General features: G+C 40.6%; 1 protein-coding gene across 2 annotated transcripts in view; it reads left to right on the top strand.

Annotated features, from left to right (window-relative positions):
• The first annotated feature begins 14,233 nt into the window (after nucleotides 1-14,233).
• The window catches only part of CYTH4 (cytohesin 4), a 42,671-nt gene continuing 38,583 nt past the window's right edge, over nucleotides 14,234-18,321 (top strand). The window contains exon 1 of one of the 2 annotated variants that reach the window (XM_058191368.1): nucleotides 14,234-14,361. Coding sequence is in view for 1 of the 2 variants with exons in the window: in XM_058191367.1 (XP_058047350.1) it covers nucleotides 14,343-14,361 (19 nt within the window). In the remaining variant the exon portion in view is untranslated. The remainder of the gene's footprint in view (nucleotides 14,362-18,321) is intronic. The other variant, XM_058191367.1, reaches the window with a different exon arrangement.

Here is an 18,321-nt window from a genome sequence, read left to right as displayed (position 1 = left end):
ATGCTTAGAGAAAGAAGGCCTTTTTCTCTTCCCAGCTCTTTCAGCTGAAGAGAAGATGCCTTGCTGAGGAATTGTTTGGCTTGGTCTCACTGCAAAGAGAGGAAAAGAGAACAAGTCATATTGGTCTAGTGCAGGGGTCTGCAAACTTGGCTCTTTTAAGACTTATGGACTTCAACTCCCAGGGCTCCTCAGCCAGCTTTACTGGCTGAGGAACTCTGGGAGTTGAAGTCCACAAGTCTTAAAAGAGCCAAGTTTGCAGACCCCTGGTCTAGTGCAAAACAAAGTGTGTGTATTTTGTAAACAGAGGACCTCGTTGTCTTCCTTTTAGGAGTGATGTTTAAGAACATTTTGTTTGCTTTTCCACAAACTTGGATACTCACAGAAAACATGGTGAAATGTTTTGCATGTTTTTTAACCAAACACATACATGCAGAATTCTTGGTTCCCCACCTCACAATGTATAAAGCAAAGTGAATACATTAAAATGATATGCATGCTGAACAGCTCCACAAGTCATGATAATATTCATTTCTATAACATTTGCCAATAAAAGCTAACCATTTAACTCTTGACAAGCCACATTTATGACTGAAGGCAGCAATAAAGCATCTACAGAAACAAACCTGTGAAGTCCTACGTCACTGAAAGAAAGATATGCAATCCAATTTATCAAATTATAGATGAAGCAGGACAGGTGGATGGAGAAACTATGAAATGGGGAGGTCCACAATCTGAAGTTACTGAATTAGAGCAAGGGCTGAGAATCAGAACTAATGTATTTATTGCAGTGTGAAATATTTGATGTTAAAGCTAATGTTTATAGCATGAGTCTTGCAGCATGTCCCCATGGCCCAAAGCTGCTACTAAGTCTCAGCTATGTCTCTAGTTGTATAAACCCTTTGTTTTGAGCACGCAGTTTGCTTGTTGACCCATATTAACCTTTAGGCTCTATTAAATTCACCTTTTGCTGTTGTCTATCACAGTATCACCTGGTTCACCTCAGAGGTGGGATTCACTTACCTTCCCTGCTGGTTTGCAAATGTGAGTGCGTGTGTGCACGCTTTGCTCACATGCGACATCTTCCATGCATGCTCGGCCTTCCATGCATGCTCTTTGTTCATGTGCGTGCCTTCCACGCATGCGCACGGCCTCCAAAACATGGCTAAATAGGACAGCATTACATCTTGGCAGGTAGGCAGGGCCTGATCTGGACAGAACCGGCTGAATCCCATCTCTGGTTCACCTACTGAAAGCTGTGAGTCTTCCTAGGTGCGATACTTAATTTTCTTCCTATTTTCAGGTGGGAAATTCTTCAAGACAGACTATGAGAGTGCTACGCATTTCATTCCAGTAAGAGAAGATTGGAGGCTTGCGATACACAGGGTAACTTCTTCTGAGCTATGGATATTCAAATTTCAGTCTGAACTGGGTAACGTGTTAGTAGAGGAGGAATAGTACAACTGATGAAATAAAGTAAATCACAAAAGATACAGTCACTACTTGAAGCAGAATAGGTCACAGCAGTGGTCCACTAGGGTGTTGTGGCCCACCACCTGCCAGCAGAGCTGGCGGCAGACTCAGATGAGGAGGAGGTTGGGGAGGATCTTGGGCCAGTTCTGGAGCCTGGGGAAGGCTCTGACGGATGCTCTGCATCAGAAGCAGAGATGGACCCAGGGCCATCTGACTTTTCATAGCCACCAGAGAGGCAGCTGCCTTCGTAAGCTGAGATAAGTGGGAAGGAAGAACAGTTGGGGCCTATTCCATATGCACATATGTGCAGAGCTGTTAAGAGAGGAGGACTACTGAGGACAAGGAGTCAACTTGGGAAGAAAGCACATGTGGATGCTGAATGGACCCTCCCTGGCTGGGGAATAAATAGAAGGAAAGGGGAGTGGTGGTTGTTTTTTTATTTTATTTTATTTATTTTGTCACAACATCATACAAAAAGATTATATAATATATACACATATAAACATATATAGGAAGAAGAAAAGAAAAACAATAGGACAGGAACGGTAGGCACGTTTGTGCGCTTATGCACGCCCCTTATGGTCCTCTTAGGAATGGGGTGAGGTCAATAGTAGAAAGTTTTTGGTTAAAGGTTTTAGGATTATGGGAAGAGACCACAGAGTCAGGTAAAGTATTCCAAGCACTGATGATTCTGTTGCAGAAGTCATATTTTCTGCAATCTAGATTAAAGCGGTTTACATTAAGTTTAAATCTATTGGTTGCCCTTGTATTATTGCAATTAAAGCTGAAGTAGTCTTTGACAGGAAGGACATTACAATAGATGATTCTGTGAGTTAAACTTAGGTCTTGTCGAAGGCGACGGAGTTCCAAGTTTTCTAAGCCTAGGATTTCAAGTCTGGTGGGATAAGGTATTTTGTTGTTTTCAGAGGAATGGAGAACTCTTCTTGTAAAATATTTCTGGACACGTTCAATTGTATTGATGTCAGAGATGTGGTGAGGGTTCCAAACAGGTGAGCTGTATTCTAGAATTGGTCTAGCAAATGTTTTATATGCTCTGGTTAGTAGTGTGGTGTTTTGGAAAAGAAGCTACATAAAATTAGGTTTACAACTCTTAGAGCTTTTTGCTATGTAGTTGCAGTGGGCTTTGGCACTTAGATCATTTGACATGAAAACTCCAAGGTCTTTAACGGGATGGGGGTCGTCTGTAAGGTAATGTCCATCTAGTAAGTACTTAGTTTTAGGGTTCTTTTTCCTATATGTAAGACTGAGCATTTGCTGGTTGAAATTTGGAGCTGCCAATTTTTAGACCAAGCGGTTAGATGGTCAAGGTCATTTTGAATGATAGAAGTGTTGTCTGTGGTGTTAAATAGTTTGACATCGTCAGCAAAGAGAACACAATTACTTGAGATATGGTCACAAAGATCATTAATGTATAGAATAAAGAGTGTTGGTCCAAGGACGCTGCCTTGAGGAACGCCACTCTTGACAGGAACAGGATTTGATAAAGCATTGCCAATTTTGACCACTTGTTGTCTGTTAGACAGAAAAGCAGATATCCATTTGTGGAGGGGTCCTGAGATGCCATAGGATGTTAGTTTAAGGAGAAGTTTATCGTGTACTACTGAGTCAAAAGCTTTGCAGAAGTCTATGTAGATTGCATCTATTGATTTGCCTTGATCTAGATTTGAAGTCCATATGTTTTTGCAGTGGAGAAGTTGTAAGTTACATGATAACTTTTTCCTGAAACCAAATTGTTTGTTGGAGAGTAGGTTGTTAGTTTCTAAGTGTGAGGTAATGGATTGGTTGATGTGGGAGACAACCATTCGGATTTTGGAAGATTTGGTTCATCGTGTTTCATGCCTCAGAGACTATTTGCCAGAACTTTATTTGCAGTTTTGTGGCTGGAAGCTCCCAGCCTGCAATTATCTCAAAGAACTGATAAGGTCTGTTACTGTAGTTAACTCTTTGAAGGATTATTGCCTGGACTTTTGATATGTGAATGCCATTAATTCACAGGAGATAATTAAAGAGGGGTTTTTGGGACAAGGAGTCTGTTTATTGTTTCTGCTAAGGCTGGGTCAGAAATCAGGGGGTATGGTGTGTGGCAGGCAGTCCAGGTGGAGGTAATAAGGGGAATGCTTTTGAAGACAATAAGGAAGCAGGTGCAGCATTGGGTGGCTGTTGTCAGCATGTTGATCATCTTTTTAGAAGTGAGTAGCATGGCAGCAACAGAGGAAAATAATTGCATCCTCAAGTCAGTTTTGAATCATGGTGACCACCTCCTATAGTTTTCTTGGCAGCATTTTTCAGAAATGGCTTGCCAGTTCCTTCTACCCAGGGTTGAAAGAGAATGACTGGTCACCCAGTTGGCTTTGTGCCTAAGGCCAAACTAGAAGAGACTTAGAGTTAAAATAATTTTATTGTCATTTTGAATGTACACTAATTGGCATGCATTGAAATGAAATTTCATTGCATACAGCTCTCAAAGGGTCACCACGTCCAATATGCACTACAAAATTTTAGTGCATGCTACATGACAAAATGCATACTACATGACAAAATTTAAAAAAAATACAAAATTATGTGTATACCCACATATATTATATGACACAGAGAAACAACACAGTCTAGTTCGGATGTGTACATGTACATGGAGAGAAAAATGAATCCTGCAGATTTACCAGAAGGATAGCATAGGGAACAAAGCTGTTACAGAATCTGGTAGTCCTGCTAGAAATACTTCGAAACCTCCTCCCAGAAGGGAGTAACAGAAACAGACCATAAAGTGAGTGTGTGAGGTCTCTAGCAATGCTTTGAGGTCTAAGCACATAGTGAAGACGTGAGCTTTCTATACTCTTCTCGACTGTCCTTACCATTCTCTGTATGGACTTTCTATCTGAGGCACTTTGTCACCAAACTAAACAGTGATGCAGTTTGTTAAAATGCTTTCAATTGTGCCTCTATAAAAAGTGGCCAGGACAGAAGGAGAAAGATGTGCTCATCTGACAGGAAATTCAGACACTGGTTTGCACGCTTCACTAAGGATGACGTCTGGAGAGACCAGATTGTTGGTTATTTGCACCCCTCAGATACTTAATACTGTTGACCACCTCTACAGCTGCATCCTTGATACTGAGTGGAGTGTGACTATGCCAGCTCTTTCAAAAATCTACAATGATCTCCTTTGTTTTATTAACATTTAGAACCAGGTTACTTTTATTGCACCAGTCCACCAGAGCCTTCACCTCTTCCGTATAAGCATCTTCATTGTCGTCCTGGATAAGATTCACCACTGCCGTGTCATCTGCATACTTCACAATATGATTCGTAGCAGATTTGGCAGAGCAGTCATGGGTCATCAAGGTGAACAGTAGTGGACTCAAGACACAGCCCTGTGGGGAAACTGCACTCAAAGAGACAGAGTTGGAAACTTTTCTTCCAACTCACACAAACTCAGAGTCTCCTGGTTTTTAACTTGGTGTCTTTAACCATTACACCATCCTCCATTTTGGTGACGGAGGAGGTGGGTCTAAAAATGGTTTCAGATGTGCTGAGTATACTACTGAATCATAGATTCAGAATAAGAGCAGAAGATGATATTTGTGGATGCTTACTGTTTTGCTTAATTTTGCTGTTACAAAATTATATTGAGCTGGGCTATTTAAATCAGAGTTATTTAAGAACTGGTTAAGATCTTCTCCCAAATTTCCTATGTAATATTTCACCAAATATTGTTCTTCCAAGTGATACTTCTCTTGAATGATACCCTGAATGGCTCAATGTGGGTGATATGATGGCTGAGATAGCCACTTCCTGGGCAATGAATTCAACTTTTTGTATTAGTCAGCAAGTTGTAGTGCTGGCTAAAGGCCCAGGTGGCTTCATAGAAAGAGTTGGACCAATTCATGGCAATCAAGGGGATCAATCACCTCAGACTGAATAGAATAGAATGGAATGGAATGGAATAGAATAGAATAGAATAGAATAGAATAGAATAGAATAGAATAGAATAGAATAGAATCTGTCTTGGAAAACTGCCTTTGAAAACTGCCTTCCGGGAGACTAGTGGGCTTCTTTTGGCAGTTGGTTGGCCACTGTGTGAACAGACTGCTGGACTAGATGGGGAAGGCATCTCATCCAACAGCAGGCACTGCTCATATTCTTATAGGATGCCCTCTAGTATCTGAGCAGAATGGAAAAAACAGATTCCCTGTGCCCACTGTCTGCAAACCACACATGAATTTATCAATTTCAACCGTATCCTGTCTAAGTTGTCTTTTTCTTAGCTAATATGTTTCAGACATACTAGCCTTTTCTTGTGGGTATACAATAAGTTGGATTTAGAATAATATTCACAACCTTTCCATTTTTTATGTACATACTTTTTATTAAAAATTTTAAACAAGATAAAAGCTAGTGCAAACTAAAGGAAAAGAAAGAAATTAAAGAAAAAAGAAAAGTACAAGCAAAGAATAAAAATAGAAAAGAAAGTATAAAAAAGTAGCTTTCAATATTCTTCACAGTAATTACAATGTTATGCAGTTATAATGCAAATATATTTTGAACTTTCCCTCTAAAATTACATCATATGATTCTTCTTTCTACAATCTGTCTATTAATCAAAACTATAAGGCACAAGTCCCTTTTATTCTTTTTATGCAAAATGTCCATAAGAGGCTGAACCTTTTCCTATAGCATGGTATCTTTCCAATTATTGTCAATTAACCAATTGTCTGGTTGGAACCCACACTGCATATGGGACATTAAAACGATCGAGTGTCTCCAGAAATATTTCGCAAGAAGAGTCCTCCACTCTTCTGCTCGCAACAAAATACCTTATGCCACCAGACTTGAAATTTTGGGCTTAGAAAATTTAGAACTATGCCGCCTTTGGTATGACCTAAGCATAGCTCATAAAATCATCTGCTACAATGTTCTACCTGTCAATGACTACTTCAGCTTCAACCACAACAATACACAAGCACACAATAGATACAAACTTAAGGTAAATCGCACCAAACTCGATTGCAGAAAATATGACTCAGCAACAGAGTGGTCAATGTCTAGAATGCACTATCTGACTCTGTGGTTTCATCCCCAAACCCCCAAAATTGTAACCTTTGACTGGCTACTGTTGACCTCACCCCATTCCTAACAGGTCTGTAAGGGGCGTGCATAAGAGCACCAGCGTGCCTACTGTCCCTGTCCTAATGTTTCCTTTAATTGTATTCATTTTATGTATTTGATTCATGCTTATATATAGTATCTAATACATACTCGACAAATTAATTAATTAATTAATTAATTAATAATAATGATGATGATGATGATGATGATGATGATGTATTTGTCCACAGAAGCTGCTTCTGATAAAATTTCTGATCTAGAAGGCAATGACAAACACTTCCAAACACTGCAGGAATTTGTTCAGGAGGTTACCAGAAATCAACAATATTTTGAAGGCATCCCCGTGCACTCTGAACATCTCAAAACTTTGTAGTACTGTCTACTGAGTTAGCAGGAGGACCCTTTGCCATTTCTCTGTGTTAGAGATGTGATTGGGAGTGAAGACTTATACCAAGGAAAGTCACTGAATTGCTGCACTTTTACCAAGCTTCTTCCTCTTTGTATTATCTTCCCGCCCATTCCCCAGAGAGAATTTGATAGTTCCTCTCTCTTGAGTAGCTAGCTGTACGTGCTCTTGTTTGCAGGACTAGACCATACAGAACACCCGAGAAAAGATGATATACCTCTGCTTGAACTATATTCCATCAAAGGCAAATGGGTATATTAACTAGGGGAATGAATTATTAATATGATAATTGAAGCTATATCATTTGATCATTTAAATAACTACTTTCATTAGCCATGAATCTGCCCTGCTAACATCAAATTATCACATGATTAATTATTGCAGTTTCCTCTTATCATACCAAGGAATTATGGAAGAAAACTGCCGGTTATCATTTGATCGTGGGTTGGCTACGGAATCACATGGAGGTAATTTTGCCACTGCAGAGGGGCAACGGAGTTGCATCCTCAGATAGTTTGAGAATGACACTGCTTTTTGCAGTATTCTTCACCTTTCAGAAGAGGATATTGTAACAACAAAGCAATTATTATACAGCACAAGAGGAAATTGCTAAATTACCCTCAATCTGTCTTCCTGTTCCAGTGACTTATGCTTCAGTCTGCAGTTCTCTTACCCTCTATAAAGATCTCTGTCTTGCAATCTTTCTTTCCGTCTACCCACAGCAGACAACACATTTTAGCTATTGTTTAGCTCTTTTATCATACAGGCACCACTTCAGCTCTTTTTCTGACCTACTGACTGCCATGGATCAAGGCTAAAATCAAATGTTATTGCCAGGAAAAAGGCACACACAAAAAATGTTTTTCCTTTCACAGTCTACAGGAGATAGTGGCAGATTACATATTTTGCTGTTTCTGTGCTCAGTGTGTAAATTCTTGGCAAACCCCAAGCTCTGAAAAGGGAGTCTTGCCCCATCTAGATGCCAATCTATTGAGACAGAACATTCAAATGGCTAAAAATGCAGTTGTGGGGGCACTGCAGTTGTGAAATAATGTTCTATATTCTTGAATATTTTGAATGATTAGAATTTAAAATACAGTGGAAATGCACTGTCAACACAAGTGCACCCTTTTCCTTAAGGTGAGTCATGATATTATCATTTGGTGGATCACCAGTAGAATTCTTGTGCGCTCTGTGCTTTGCCAAAAGAAGTGGGGCTTATATACCTCTTCTCAGTGCTTTACAGCCCTCTCTAAGCGGTTTACAGGGTCAGCATATTGTCCTCAACAATTTGGGTCCTTGTTGTGTCTTGCCCGCCCTCAGAGCAGCCGGGGCCTTCTTATCTGCTCCCGAACACGGAGGAATGTATGCCTCCCGGCCCCAGTCCTGGCTCCATGCCCAGACAAACTGCAGAAGAAGGAACACCTCCCGGCCCCAGCCCTGACTCCATGCCCAGGCAAACGGAGCAGCTAGACCCCTCCCGCTCCTCCACAGCATATGAGCCTGAGGAGGGTTTATTACCAACAGCTGATTGGAGTGACCCTCGCATCAGAAGATTGGATAGGCAGAGGCAACAGAAGGAAGGGAGGGGCAGGCCTTAATGAGTGCTGAGTCATGGAGCCACACCCCATGGCCTATATAAAGGATCTGCTTTCTGGCAGTCTCTGAGTCAGGCAAAGTCGAACTTATCTTGCTGAAGTCACTTACTGGTCTCCTGCCTGCTCTGAGGACTTTGCTAGGACTTTGGGCAGAGCTGCAGAGGCAAGCCTGATTCGGATTTCCCTGACCCGGCCGTCAGCGGAGGAGTGGGACACGACAGTCCTCATTTTACCTACCTCAGAAAGATAGAAGGCTGAGTCAACCTTGAGCTTAGTGGGATTTGAACAGTTGAAGTGCAGCTAGCAGTCAACTGAAGTAGCCTGCAATACTGCACTCTAACCACTGCGCCACCTGTGCTCTCTTGGCTTTCATGTTTCATCGAAATGTATGATATTACCATTAAAATAATCAGTGAATGAAGAAAATACTAAAGTAAAGGTTGTCTACTTTTTCCTCAGCTTTGATAAGTTCTCTTCTTCATTCATCAGTTAAGATTCATAGACATCATATATTCCCCTCCCCTTTGCTACACTCTTTTGTCTCTCTGAGCCTCTATATTCAGCAATTTGCATGACGGTGAGAAAGTGTTGGCTTAATGAAGTTGTCATTTTTCCCCCCTCCATCAACATAAGTGTTCTTGCTATACCTATAAGAGTTATGTAAAAGATTGCTTGCATTTTTAATTAAAAGCTAAAGGTTATATTTGAGCTTCCCAAAGTAAAACTATGTTTTACAAGTTAAAAATTTCTGTAGTCAAATGTAAGCCCAAGAGAGTTAAATGCTGCTTATTTCCAGGTATCTGTGTGCAGAATTGTTGTCATGCTCCATAAATTTAATGGTGCTGTTTTATTAGTAGTTTGCTTGTTCAATTTGTTTGAATGCCTTTGTTTTTTTAACCATTCAATTGTAAGGGAGCTGTTGTTAGTTTATAGTAGCCAAAAATCACATAGCTTTCACATAGCTAATGACAACTTATGACTTTTAATAAGATTTGTAAGTCTGAAAGGTGCCAACAGATTCCTGGTTTTCTTTTTCTTTTCTTCTTCTTTGTGTATAAATAATGAATTAAAAATAAATATGTTCATGAAGCTTGACTATAGTGTCTTCTTTGTGACAGGAACATTATTTCAGAATTTACCATTACACTTCTGATTTAAAAGTAAAAGGTGAAATGTAATGTTAAACATAATATGCATCAAAAAGTTCCCTATTTTCTTTCCACAGTTACATCTACTGCTATATAATTTGCTCGATCGCTCGCTCCTTCCTTCCTTCCTTCCTTCCTTCCTTCCTTCCTTCCTTCCTTCCTTCCTTCCTTCCTTCCTTCCTTCCTTCCTTCCTTCCTTCCTTCCTTCTCAAATCAAAAGACAAAAAAACCTAGACAGCATTGAAAGCCTGATGAAATATATCTATTTTTGAAAATGTCCTGAAAATCATCAACTCTTTTTATTAGTTTATAATATAAAATACAAAAACACAAAGCAAATAATAGGAAAAATAGGGGAGGGAAAAGGAAGGAAAAAGAAGACAAAAGTGTAGAGAAGAAGGGAAAAAAGAAAGCAAAAGCATTGACTTCCAACTCTCTTTGGTGCAGTAGAATAAGATAGTAACATCAAATCTCAACTTTTTACTTTTGCATAATAGCATAATGAAGCCATTTCTATAACAACAGATCTATCTAATCAGTAAAACCTCAAATCAAAGTTTCATTTTTTCCACCTCAAGAAAATCTCCTGAAAACCAAGATGGATGGAAGTTTATGGATCTCTGGAACTTGAGGATTTAAGAATGTGGTAGTGGCCACAGAGGAGGCCTACCATCTTGTCCATATCCTCATCAACTCAGACAGATATATAGAATATAGAATAACAAAGTTGGAAGGGACCTTGGAGGTCTTCTAGTCCAACCCCCTGCTGAGACGAGAAACCCGACACCACTCCATACAAATGGTTATCCAATATCTTGACTAAGATGTGATGTGAGACACTTCATATGTCTTCTTGAGATGGATTCACTACGTGCATTGATTCAAAATAACAACATATTATTATTTTTATTACATCCAATACATGCTATTACATATTGTCCTAACCACTGCCATAAGATCCTAAGATGGAAACTTTGGAAATTCGGTTTCTTTGAATTGTAATTGTTGCATTTCTCTTTTTTTGCCAGCTGGTGGTGCAGTTTCTCCGGGTTATTCGGAACAAATGAAAGAAAGGGCGGTGCTGCCTTTTGAGCATTTCCTTTTTTCACCCTTGCTGATTGAGGAAGATGTGAAAGAGAAGTAGAAGTATTCTTCATCTGGTGGCTCCATTTAATTGCCTTTTAAACAACGCTCTTGTAAGATGGAACGAAAAGATGTGGGAAGGGGTGCATTGAATCAGCTAGAGCAGGGGTGTCAAACTCAAGGCCCGGGGCCCAGATTGGCCCATTGGGTGCTTAGATCTGGCCTGCAGAGCTGCCCTGGGTGCCTCTTCCAGCTAAAACAGGTTCCCAAGCTCTGTTTCCGGCTGTGTTGGCCTCCTGCAACCCTCTGCCAGCGAAAACTGAGCTCAGGAGGGCCGCATACGGCCCTCCCGAGCTCAGTTTTTGCTGGCAGAGGGTTGCAAGAGGCCGACACAGCCGGAAACAGAGCTCAGGAGTCCGTTTTCACTGGCAGAGTGCTTGGGCTGCCACAGGCGCCCCCAACATGAATGACATTGAGTAGGCTATGCCCACTCTGGCCACACCCACCCTGGCTCCCCAAGGTCAAACACAACCCTGATGTGGCCCTCAATGAAATTGAGTTTGGCACCCCTGAGCTAGAGAGAAAGCTAGGAAGCTGGATGCAAAATAAGAGCTTTTGTCCCCTTCACAGTTGTGCAGAGAAGAGGAAATGTCAGATACATATTTAATTAAAGGTACAATGTGGTCTTCTGTTTCATTTGGTCTGTTCAGGAAGCCAGATGCAGCCTACAATTTCATACATACAGTTATATTTGTCAACATGTCAGAACGGTCTGGAGAAGTGGTGGGTTGCTCCTGGTTTGTTTATTTATTTATTTATTTTGTCACACAGTATATATAAGCATGAAATAACTATACAATATATAAGCATATATATAAGTATGAGTATGTAATAATTATATTAATTGGATATAACAAAAGGAAACAATAGGACAGGAATGGTAGGCAGGCTTGTGCTCTTATGCAGGCCCCTTACAGACCTCTTAGGAATGGGGTGAGGTCAATAGTAGAGAGTTTTTGGTTGAAGCTTTGGGGATTTTGGGAAGAGACCACAGAGTCAGGTAGTGTATTCCAGGCATTAACAACTCTGTTTCTGAAGTCATATTTTCTGCAATCAAGATTGGAGTGGTTAACATTAAGCTTAAATCTATTGTGTACTCGTGTATTGTTGCAATTGAAGCTGAAGTAGTCTTCAACAGGAAGGACTTTGTAATAGATGATTCTATGAGTTAAACTCAAGTCATGTCGAAGGCGGCGGAGTTCTAAATTTTCTAAACCCAGGATTTTAAGTCTGGTGGCATAATGTATTTTGTTGTATTCAGAGGAGTGGAGAACTCTTCTTATAAAATATTTCCAGACACGTTCAATTGTATTGATGTCAGAAATGTGGTATGGGTTCCAGACAGTTGAGTTGTATTCAAGAATTGGTCTAGCAAATGTTTTATATGCTCTGGTTAGTAGTGTAGTGTTTTTGGAAAAGAAACTGTGCAAGATTAGGTTTATAACTCTTAAAGCCTTTTTTGCAATGTAGTTGCAGTGGGCTTTGGCACTTAGATCATTTGATATGAAAACTCCAAGGTCTTTAACAGGGTGGGGATCTTCTGTAAGGTAATGTCCATCAAGCTTATACTTAGTGTTTAGGTTCTTTTTTCCAATATGTAAGACTGAGCATTTACTGGTTGAGATTTGGAGTTGCCAAGTTTTAGACCATTCAGATACAAAGTCAAGGTCTTTTTGAAGGATAGCTGTATTGTTGGTGGTGTTAAATAGTTTGACATCGTCAGCAAAGAGAACACAATTACTTGTAATATGGTCACAGAGATCATTAATGTATAATATGAAGAGTGTTGGTCCAAGAACGCTGCCTTGGGGAACGCCACTTTTGACAGGAACAGGATTTGATAGAGCATTGCCAATTTTGACCACTTGTTGTCTCTTTGACAGGAAAGCTGTTATCCAATTGCGGAGGGGTCCTGAGATGCCGTAGGATTTTAGTTTTAGGAGAAGTTTATCATGTACTACTGAGTCAAAAGCTTTAGTCTATGTAGGTTCTGCCCAGTTCGATAGAACCGGTAGTAAAACCGGTGGAAGGCTCGACCCACCTGCCACAACATCAACATGGGTCATCTGCGCATGTGCAGAAGCTTCTGCGCATGTGCAGAAGAGTGAGCATCAGCGTGAGCAAAGCAAGCCAGTAATAAAGGTAAGTAGAACCCACCCTTGGTCTGGGGCTCCTTGCTTATGGATCTGTGGAACTAAATTTCTTTTCATGGAATAGGTGTACAAAGTATGCAAGTGTCCAATACATTCAACTTGCTTTGAATGAGGAATAAAGGGATTACAAAACAACAGCAACACAGAGTTTGTGGCTCCAAATATAGGCCAAAGTGAGGAGAAGAGACATGAGCTCAGTACAATTTTATCAGAACTGAATGTTAATGAGCTACACAGGATTTTAAAAAACATGCTCATGCTGAAGAAATAGAAATAAGTTATACATATAAGCCCCCAATTCTTTTTAACTGACAAAAAGAACCAATACCAGGGCTGAGCTGCTGGCGGTTTGCAAGGGTTCAGGAGAACCTCTAGCTAAGTTTCGGTGCAGTTCAGAGAACCCCCAAATCCCACTCTTGGCTGGTCCCACCCCCGCCCTTCCCAGGAGTCCCCACGTAGCCTATTTTGGATGCAGGTAAGTGCAGGGTGTGCACAGAAGCTCAGGAAGGATGAAAAATGGGCCTACTGGAAGTTTGGGAATTTCTGGTCTCCAGAGGGCCTTTGGAGCCTGGGGAAGCAGTTTTCGCCCTCCCAGAGGCTTGAGGAAAGCGTCTGGAGAGCAAAAATGCTGCCGCCCCCCCCCCTCCCCACTGTGCTTCAGGAGGCTGAGTAAGCCTTGCCCACCATGGCCACCTCCATCCAGCAACCAGGCCGAAAACCCCTTGCTAAAATTTTTGAAGCCCACCCCTGCTATTGGTTTTTGGACTCAGAGATATGGTCTTTTATTTCTAGTTCTGGCTTCCTGTCAGGAACCCAAAAACCTAAAACAGATAGTTATAGTCTAATTAGCAACACAAAAAAGTTTCTAATTGTCACACCACTTGAGGTTTTTCATATGTTTGCTACCATTTTCTTCCTGAGCATGATAGCTTTCTGATAGCTTTAACTATAGAATGGCTTACACTTACAAATGAGCATGTTGAACTTGGTGGGAATTCTTCTAAGAGAGGAATATATTTCTATATATTCAAGATTCGTCTTAACAAAGACATTCATTGCAGTGTGAGCAACAGGGCTGTGGGTTTGCATTTTTTTTCCAGGAAATAACCAAACTACTTGTGCAGTTCTGAATTGTGGGCAAATAGCTTCCTCTATCTATCTGAACTCTCAAGGAGGAACCAGAAGCAAAGGGTGGAGTCACTTGGGTGAGTTATTATTATGTTCAAGTCACCTTAAGTTTGAAGAAAGGAAAAACTAATCGGAGGAGCTGCTGCCTTGCTTTTGGGACATCTTCAGGATGGATGCTTGTCTCATTGGTAAGTCTTCTCTTAAAAGAAATACAGAACTTTGGTGTTGGCCTTCTATATATGGGATTCCTGAGAGATCTCTCGTAGGAATTCCATCAGCTTAAAGTACCAAGAAGAAATGAGACAACTGGGTAGAATATAAGTTTGTCCAACTGGCTTGGTGGATGTTTGTTGTTGTTTTTGCTCCCTTAATTTCATCCAAGGATATGTTGGATGAAGGATATGCTATATCACTCCGTTATTCTTCATGTGTTCTCATGGATATGTGTATCACTTTATAAAACAAGCTTACTATTTGATGATTGATGAAAAGATATATCAACCTTAGCAAAAGTGAAAAAGAACTAAAGGGCCAGGAAGAGTTGTTTGATACATCTTTTTTAAATGTCTTTTCATTTATCTCCACTTGGGTGATATAGAAAGGAGGCTTCCAGCAGGTGAGGTTTAGATGTACTTTGACTTGGCCCTAATGAAGTTTCCTTGTGTCTTTGAGATAGTAGATATAGTATCTTGATATGAAGTTATAAAGAGGCAGGCCAAGAACAGGGGTGAAATATAGCAGATTCTGACAGGTTCTGGAGAACCGGTAGCGGAAATTTTGAGTAGTTCAGAGAACCAGCAAATACCACCTCTGGCTGGAACCAGAGTGGGATGGGAATGGAGATTTTGCAATATCCTTCCCCTGGAGTGGGATGGGAATCGGGATTTTGCAGTATCCTACCCCTGGAGTGGGGTGGAAATGGAGATTTTTCAGTATCCTTCTCCTGCCACACCCACCAAGCCTCACCATGCCCACCAAGCCACATCCACAGAACCGATAGTAAAAAAAAATGAATTTCACCATTCAGATCAGAAAATATGAAATTACAGGAAAAACAGTAATCAGCTGTCTGAAATGGCTAATTTGATCCTTTTGGGGAAGTTTTTAAAACCAAACAAGTCTACGTGCAAAGACCAGAGCTAGTGCTCCCGTCCCAAATAGAAAATTAGGGAAAGTGCTTGCAAAATGGAGAGTTATTTGATTGCTGGGTCATCCAAAATCTTGATTCTCTTTCCAAAAGCCTCATTTCTTCCTTGGCTGCATGCAGGGCAGCTACTCAGGAACAGGGGGAATGGAAGGTTAGCGTTTCTTCTAAGCCAGAGGTCTCCAACCTTGGCTTTGCTGGCTGAGAAATTCTGGGAGTTGAAGTCCACAAGGCTTAAAGTTGCCAAGGTTGGAGACCCCTGTTCTAAGCTATAAAACATTTGGTTCCTCCATCTGAGAAAGGAAATTAAAAAACCTGACTATACCTGTTGTATCCAATAATGCTGCTGAGTATGAGTCTTGTTTTTCAAGGAGGGTATTACCTTTCTTCCTGTTGAGGCAAGTAAAGAGAATCTATTGCTACAATGGATGACAAATAAGTTAGAGGACTTTCACAGCCAGCTAGACTGTTTTTCAGTTTCCTAACTCATTACCTCCCCTTCCCTTTTGTGTTTCATGACTCTTTGTGGTTGTCTATCACTGATATTTTGAAAAGGCTCCAGAAAAGTTCCTTTATATTGACTTCCATAGAATATAAGTGAAGGGAAGGCAGGGTAGCTTCACCCCATCTCTCCAAATAGTTAAAAGAACCAAGGTTAGTCCCACCTAGTAATCCTATTATTCCAGTAAACACAATTATCCCATACACCAGCCATCAGGATTTTTCTGAAACCACTTTCTCTTTTCTATATTGGAAGTACTTTTCCCTTATCAGAATGAATTGGAATAGTTTTTTTTAAAAAAAGGATAACTTTTCAGCAGAGCACTACATTTTAAGCATAATTGTTAAAGTGGAATATTTTAATCTCACCTTTTTGTGATGATTTTTTCATTAAAAATATAGTTCCTAGCAAAGATTAGACCATTGACGGGCAGAAGGTTGACAGATTCCAACAAGGGTTCCACTAGTTTAATAATAATGAAAATAAAATGCATTTCCCCTTCCTAAATTAGATTACTGAAATACAGAAAGCTTGGGGAACAGAGGGTTTGTATATAAAAATATTTATTTATGACCTGTTGTGCCAGTACTAAAAACAACTTCATCAGCTGAAGGCATGCCTGGAGGAATATTGCTTCTTAAAAAAGCAAATCCAAATGAAATAGGGCTTCACTTCAGCAGTGAAGCGCCTTCACAAAGTGACTTCATGAAGTGCCTTGATGTCCCACATCTCATGGCCATAAGAGCTTACTGTCTCTAACAGAATCAAACGTTTTAGCTTCTTACAAGAAAAAAACAAACATCTTGCCTGAGAAATATATCCTTCTCCCCTGCTCTAATTTGACCAGGAACTTTGTTCAGTCAAGACACTCTTCCACCTTTCAAATAAGAAGAGATTTATTAATGATGGAAAAAGCTTTAAGCCAGGGCTGTCAAACTCCCAGCCCATGAGCCAGATGTGTCACTTGTGGCCATGCCCACGCTGGGTTTAGGGAAGGGGGGGGAAGTCCCAATAGGTCATGTGATGCTGCCGTGATGACATGAGTTTGACACCCCTGCTTTAAGCAAAGACAACCGAAGGCCTTATTTCCATGCTAAGATGTAATTTCATATTCTCTCTGATTTTAGATAAAAAAAAGCTTGTCCCCAATACGGCTGGTCCATATCCACATATTCCCAGTATCCCTAGCCAGTAACTCTATCTGGACATTACAAAGCAAAATAGAAGAAATCAGGGGTGAAATCGAGCAGGTTCTGGAGAACTGGTAGTGAAAATTTTGAGCAGTTTGGAGAAATACCACCACTGGCTGGCCCCAGAGTTAGATGGGAATGGAGATTTTGCAATATCCTTTTCTCAGAAGTGGGGAGGGAATGGGGATTTTGCAGTATCCTTCCCCTGGAGTGTGGTGGGAATGGAGATTTTGCAATATCCTTCCCCTGCCACGCCCACCAAGTCATACCCACAGAACTGATAGTAAAAAAATTTGGATTTCACCACTGGAAGAAATGTAATATGCAGTAATTTACAGGATCACATTTTCTTTCTTGTAGGGATAGTAGATTAAACAGCTCAGATTTAGACATAAATTCCAAGAAGAAGAGATTCAGAAAATTTCTCAAAGTATAAAACCGTCCATGCTCAGAAGCTGCTTTCACTGGAATGAAGCAGCAAATCAAGTGAGGTTGGTCTTGGCTTGCTGCTCGCAGGAAGCAACGTGTCTCACTTTTGTCATCACATCAAAGCAATGATGCATCTTGGTGAGGCAAAACAACACATTAATGTGGATTCCCTGTAATCTCCACAGATTTCTTCCGTAATTTCCTGCCTGCTCCCAAACTCACTATACTCTGTCTGGTTCCATTTCAGTGCCACATACAATGTGCTAGTTGGTGGAAACTTGGCCCATGCAGTGCCACATATATTCACATTTTATTCTGACAACTTTCCCACTGAATTATTTGCAGCTGTTTTCATAGGGATGTTGTCTGCTTCCCCCCCCTTGTAGTTTAAATGTATTTCTATGCGACCTATATGACTGCACTGTTATATACATTTGTACCATTTTGGAATATATTCTAGATGTTGTAAACCCCTCTATCTGGAGGTGATAGAAAATTGCACTTATTACAGTCTTTTATATCACAGTATATAATGGTATATGAGAATGACCTTGAGAGACAAGAACTGCAGTTGGAACAGTCAGATAAAGGGAAGTTTAGCTGATAGCAGAAAAGTGGGTATAACAACCATCTCAGAAGGGCCTGTCCTTAAATTTCTTGGGCTGTAAAGGTAAAAGGAGAGAGATGTACTCTCAAACTTGCAAAATTCTGTAATGTAACCAGTATACCTGTGGTGAAATTCAAGTTTTTTTGCTTGGGTGTGGCTTGGTGGGCATGGCTTGGTGAGCGTGACAGGAGAAGGATACTGCAAAATCTCCATTTGCTCCCTGCTCCAGGGGAAGGATACTGCAATATCCCCATTCCCACCCCACTCCTGGGGGAA

This window comes from Ahaetulla prasina, chromosome 7 (genome assembly GCF_028640845.1).
Source record: "Ahaetulla prasina isolate Xishuangbanna chromosome 7, ASM2864084v1, whole genome shotgun sequence".
Lineage (NCBI taxonomy): Eukaryota > Metazoa > Chordata > Lepidosauria > Squamata > Colubridae > Ahaetulla > Ahaetulla prasina.
The sequence above is the reverse complement of the archived record's forward strand: the minus strand, read 5'-3'. Positions and strand labels throughout refer to the sequence as shown.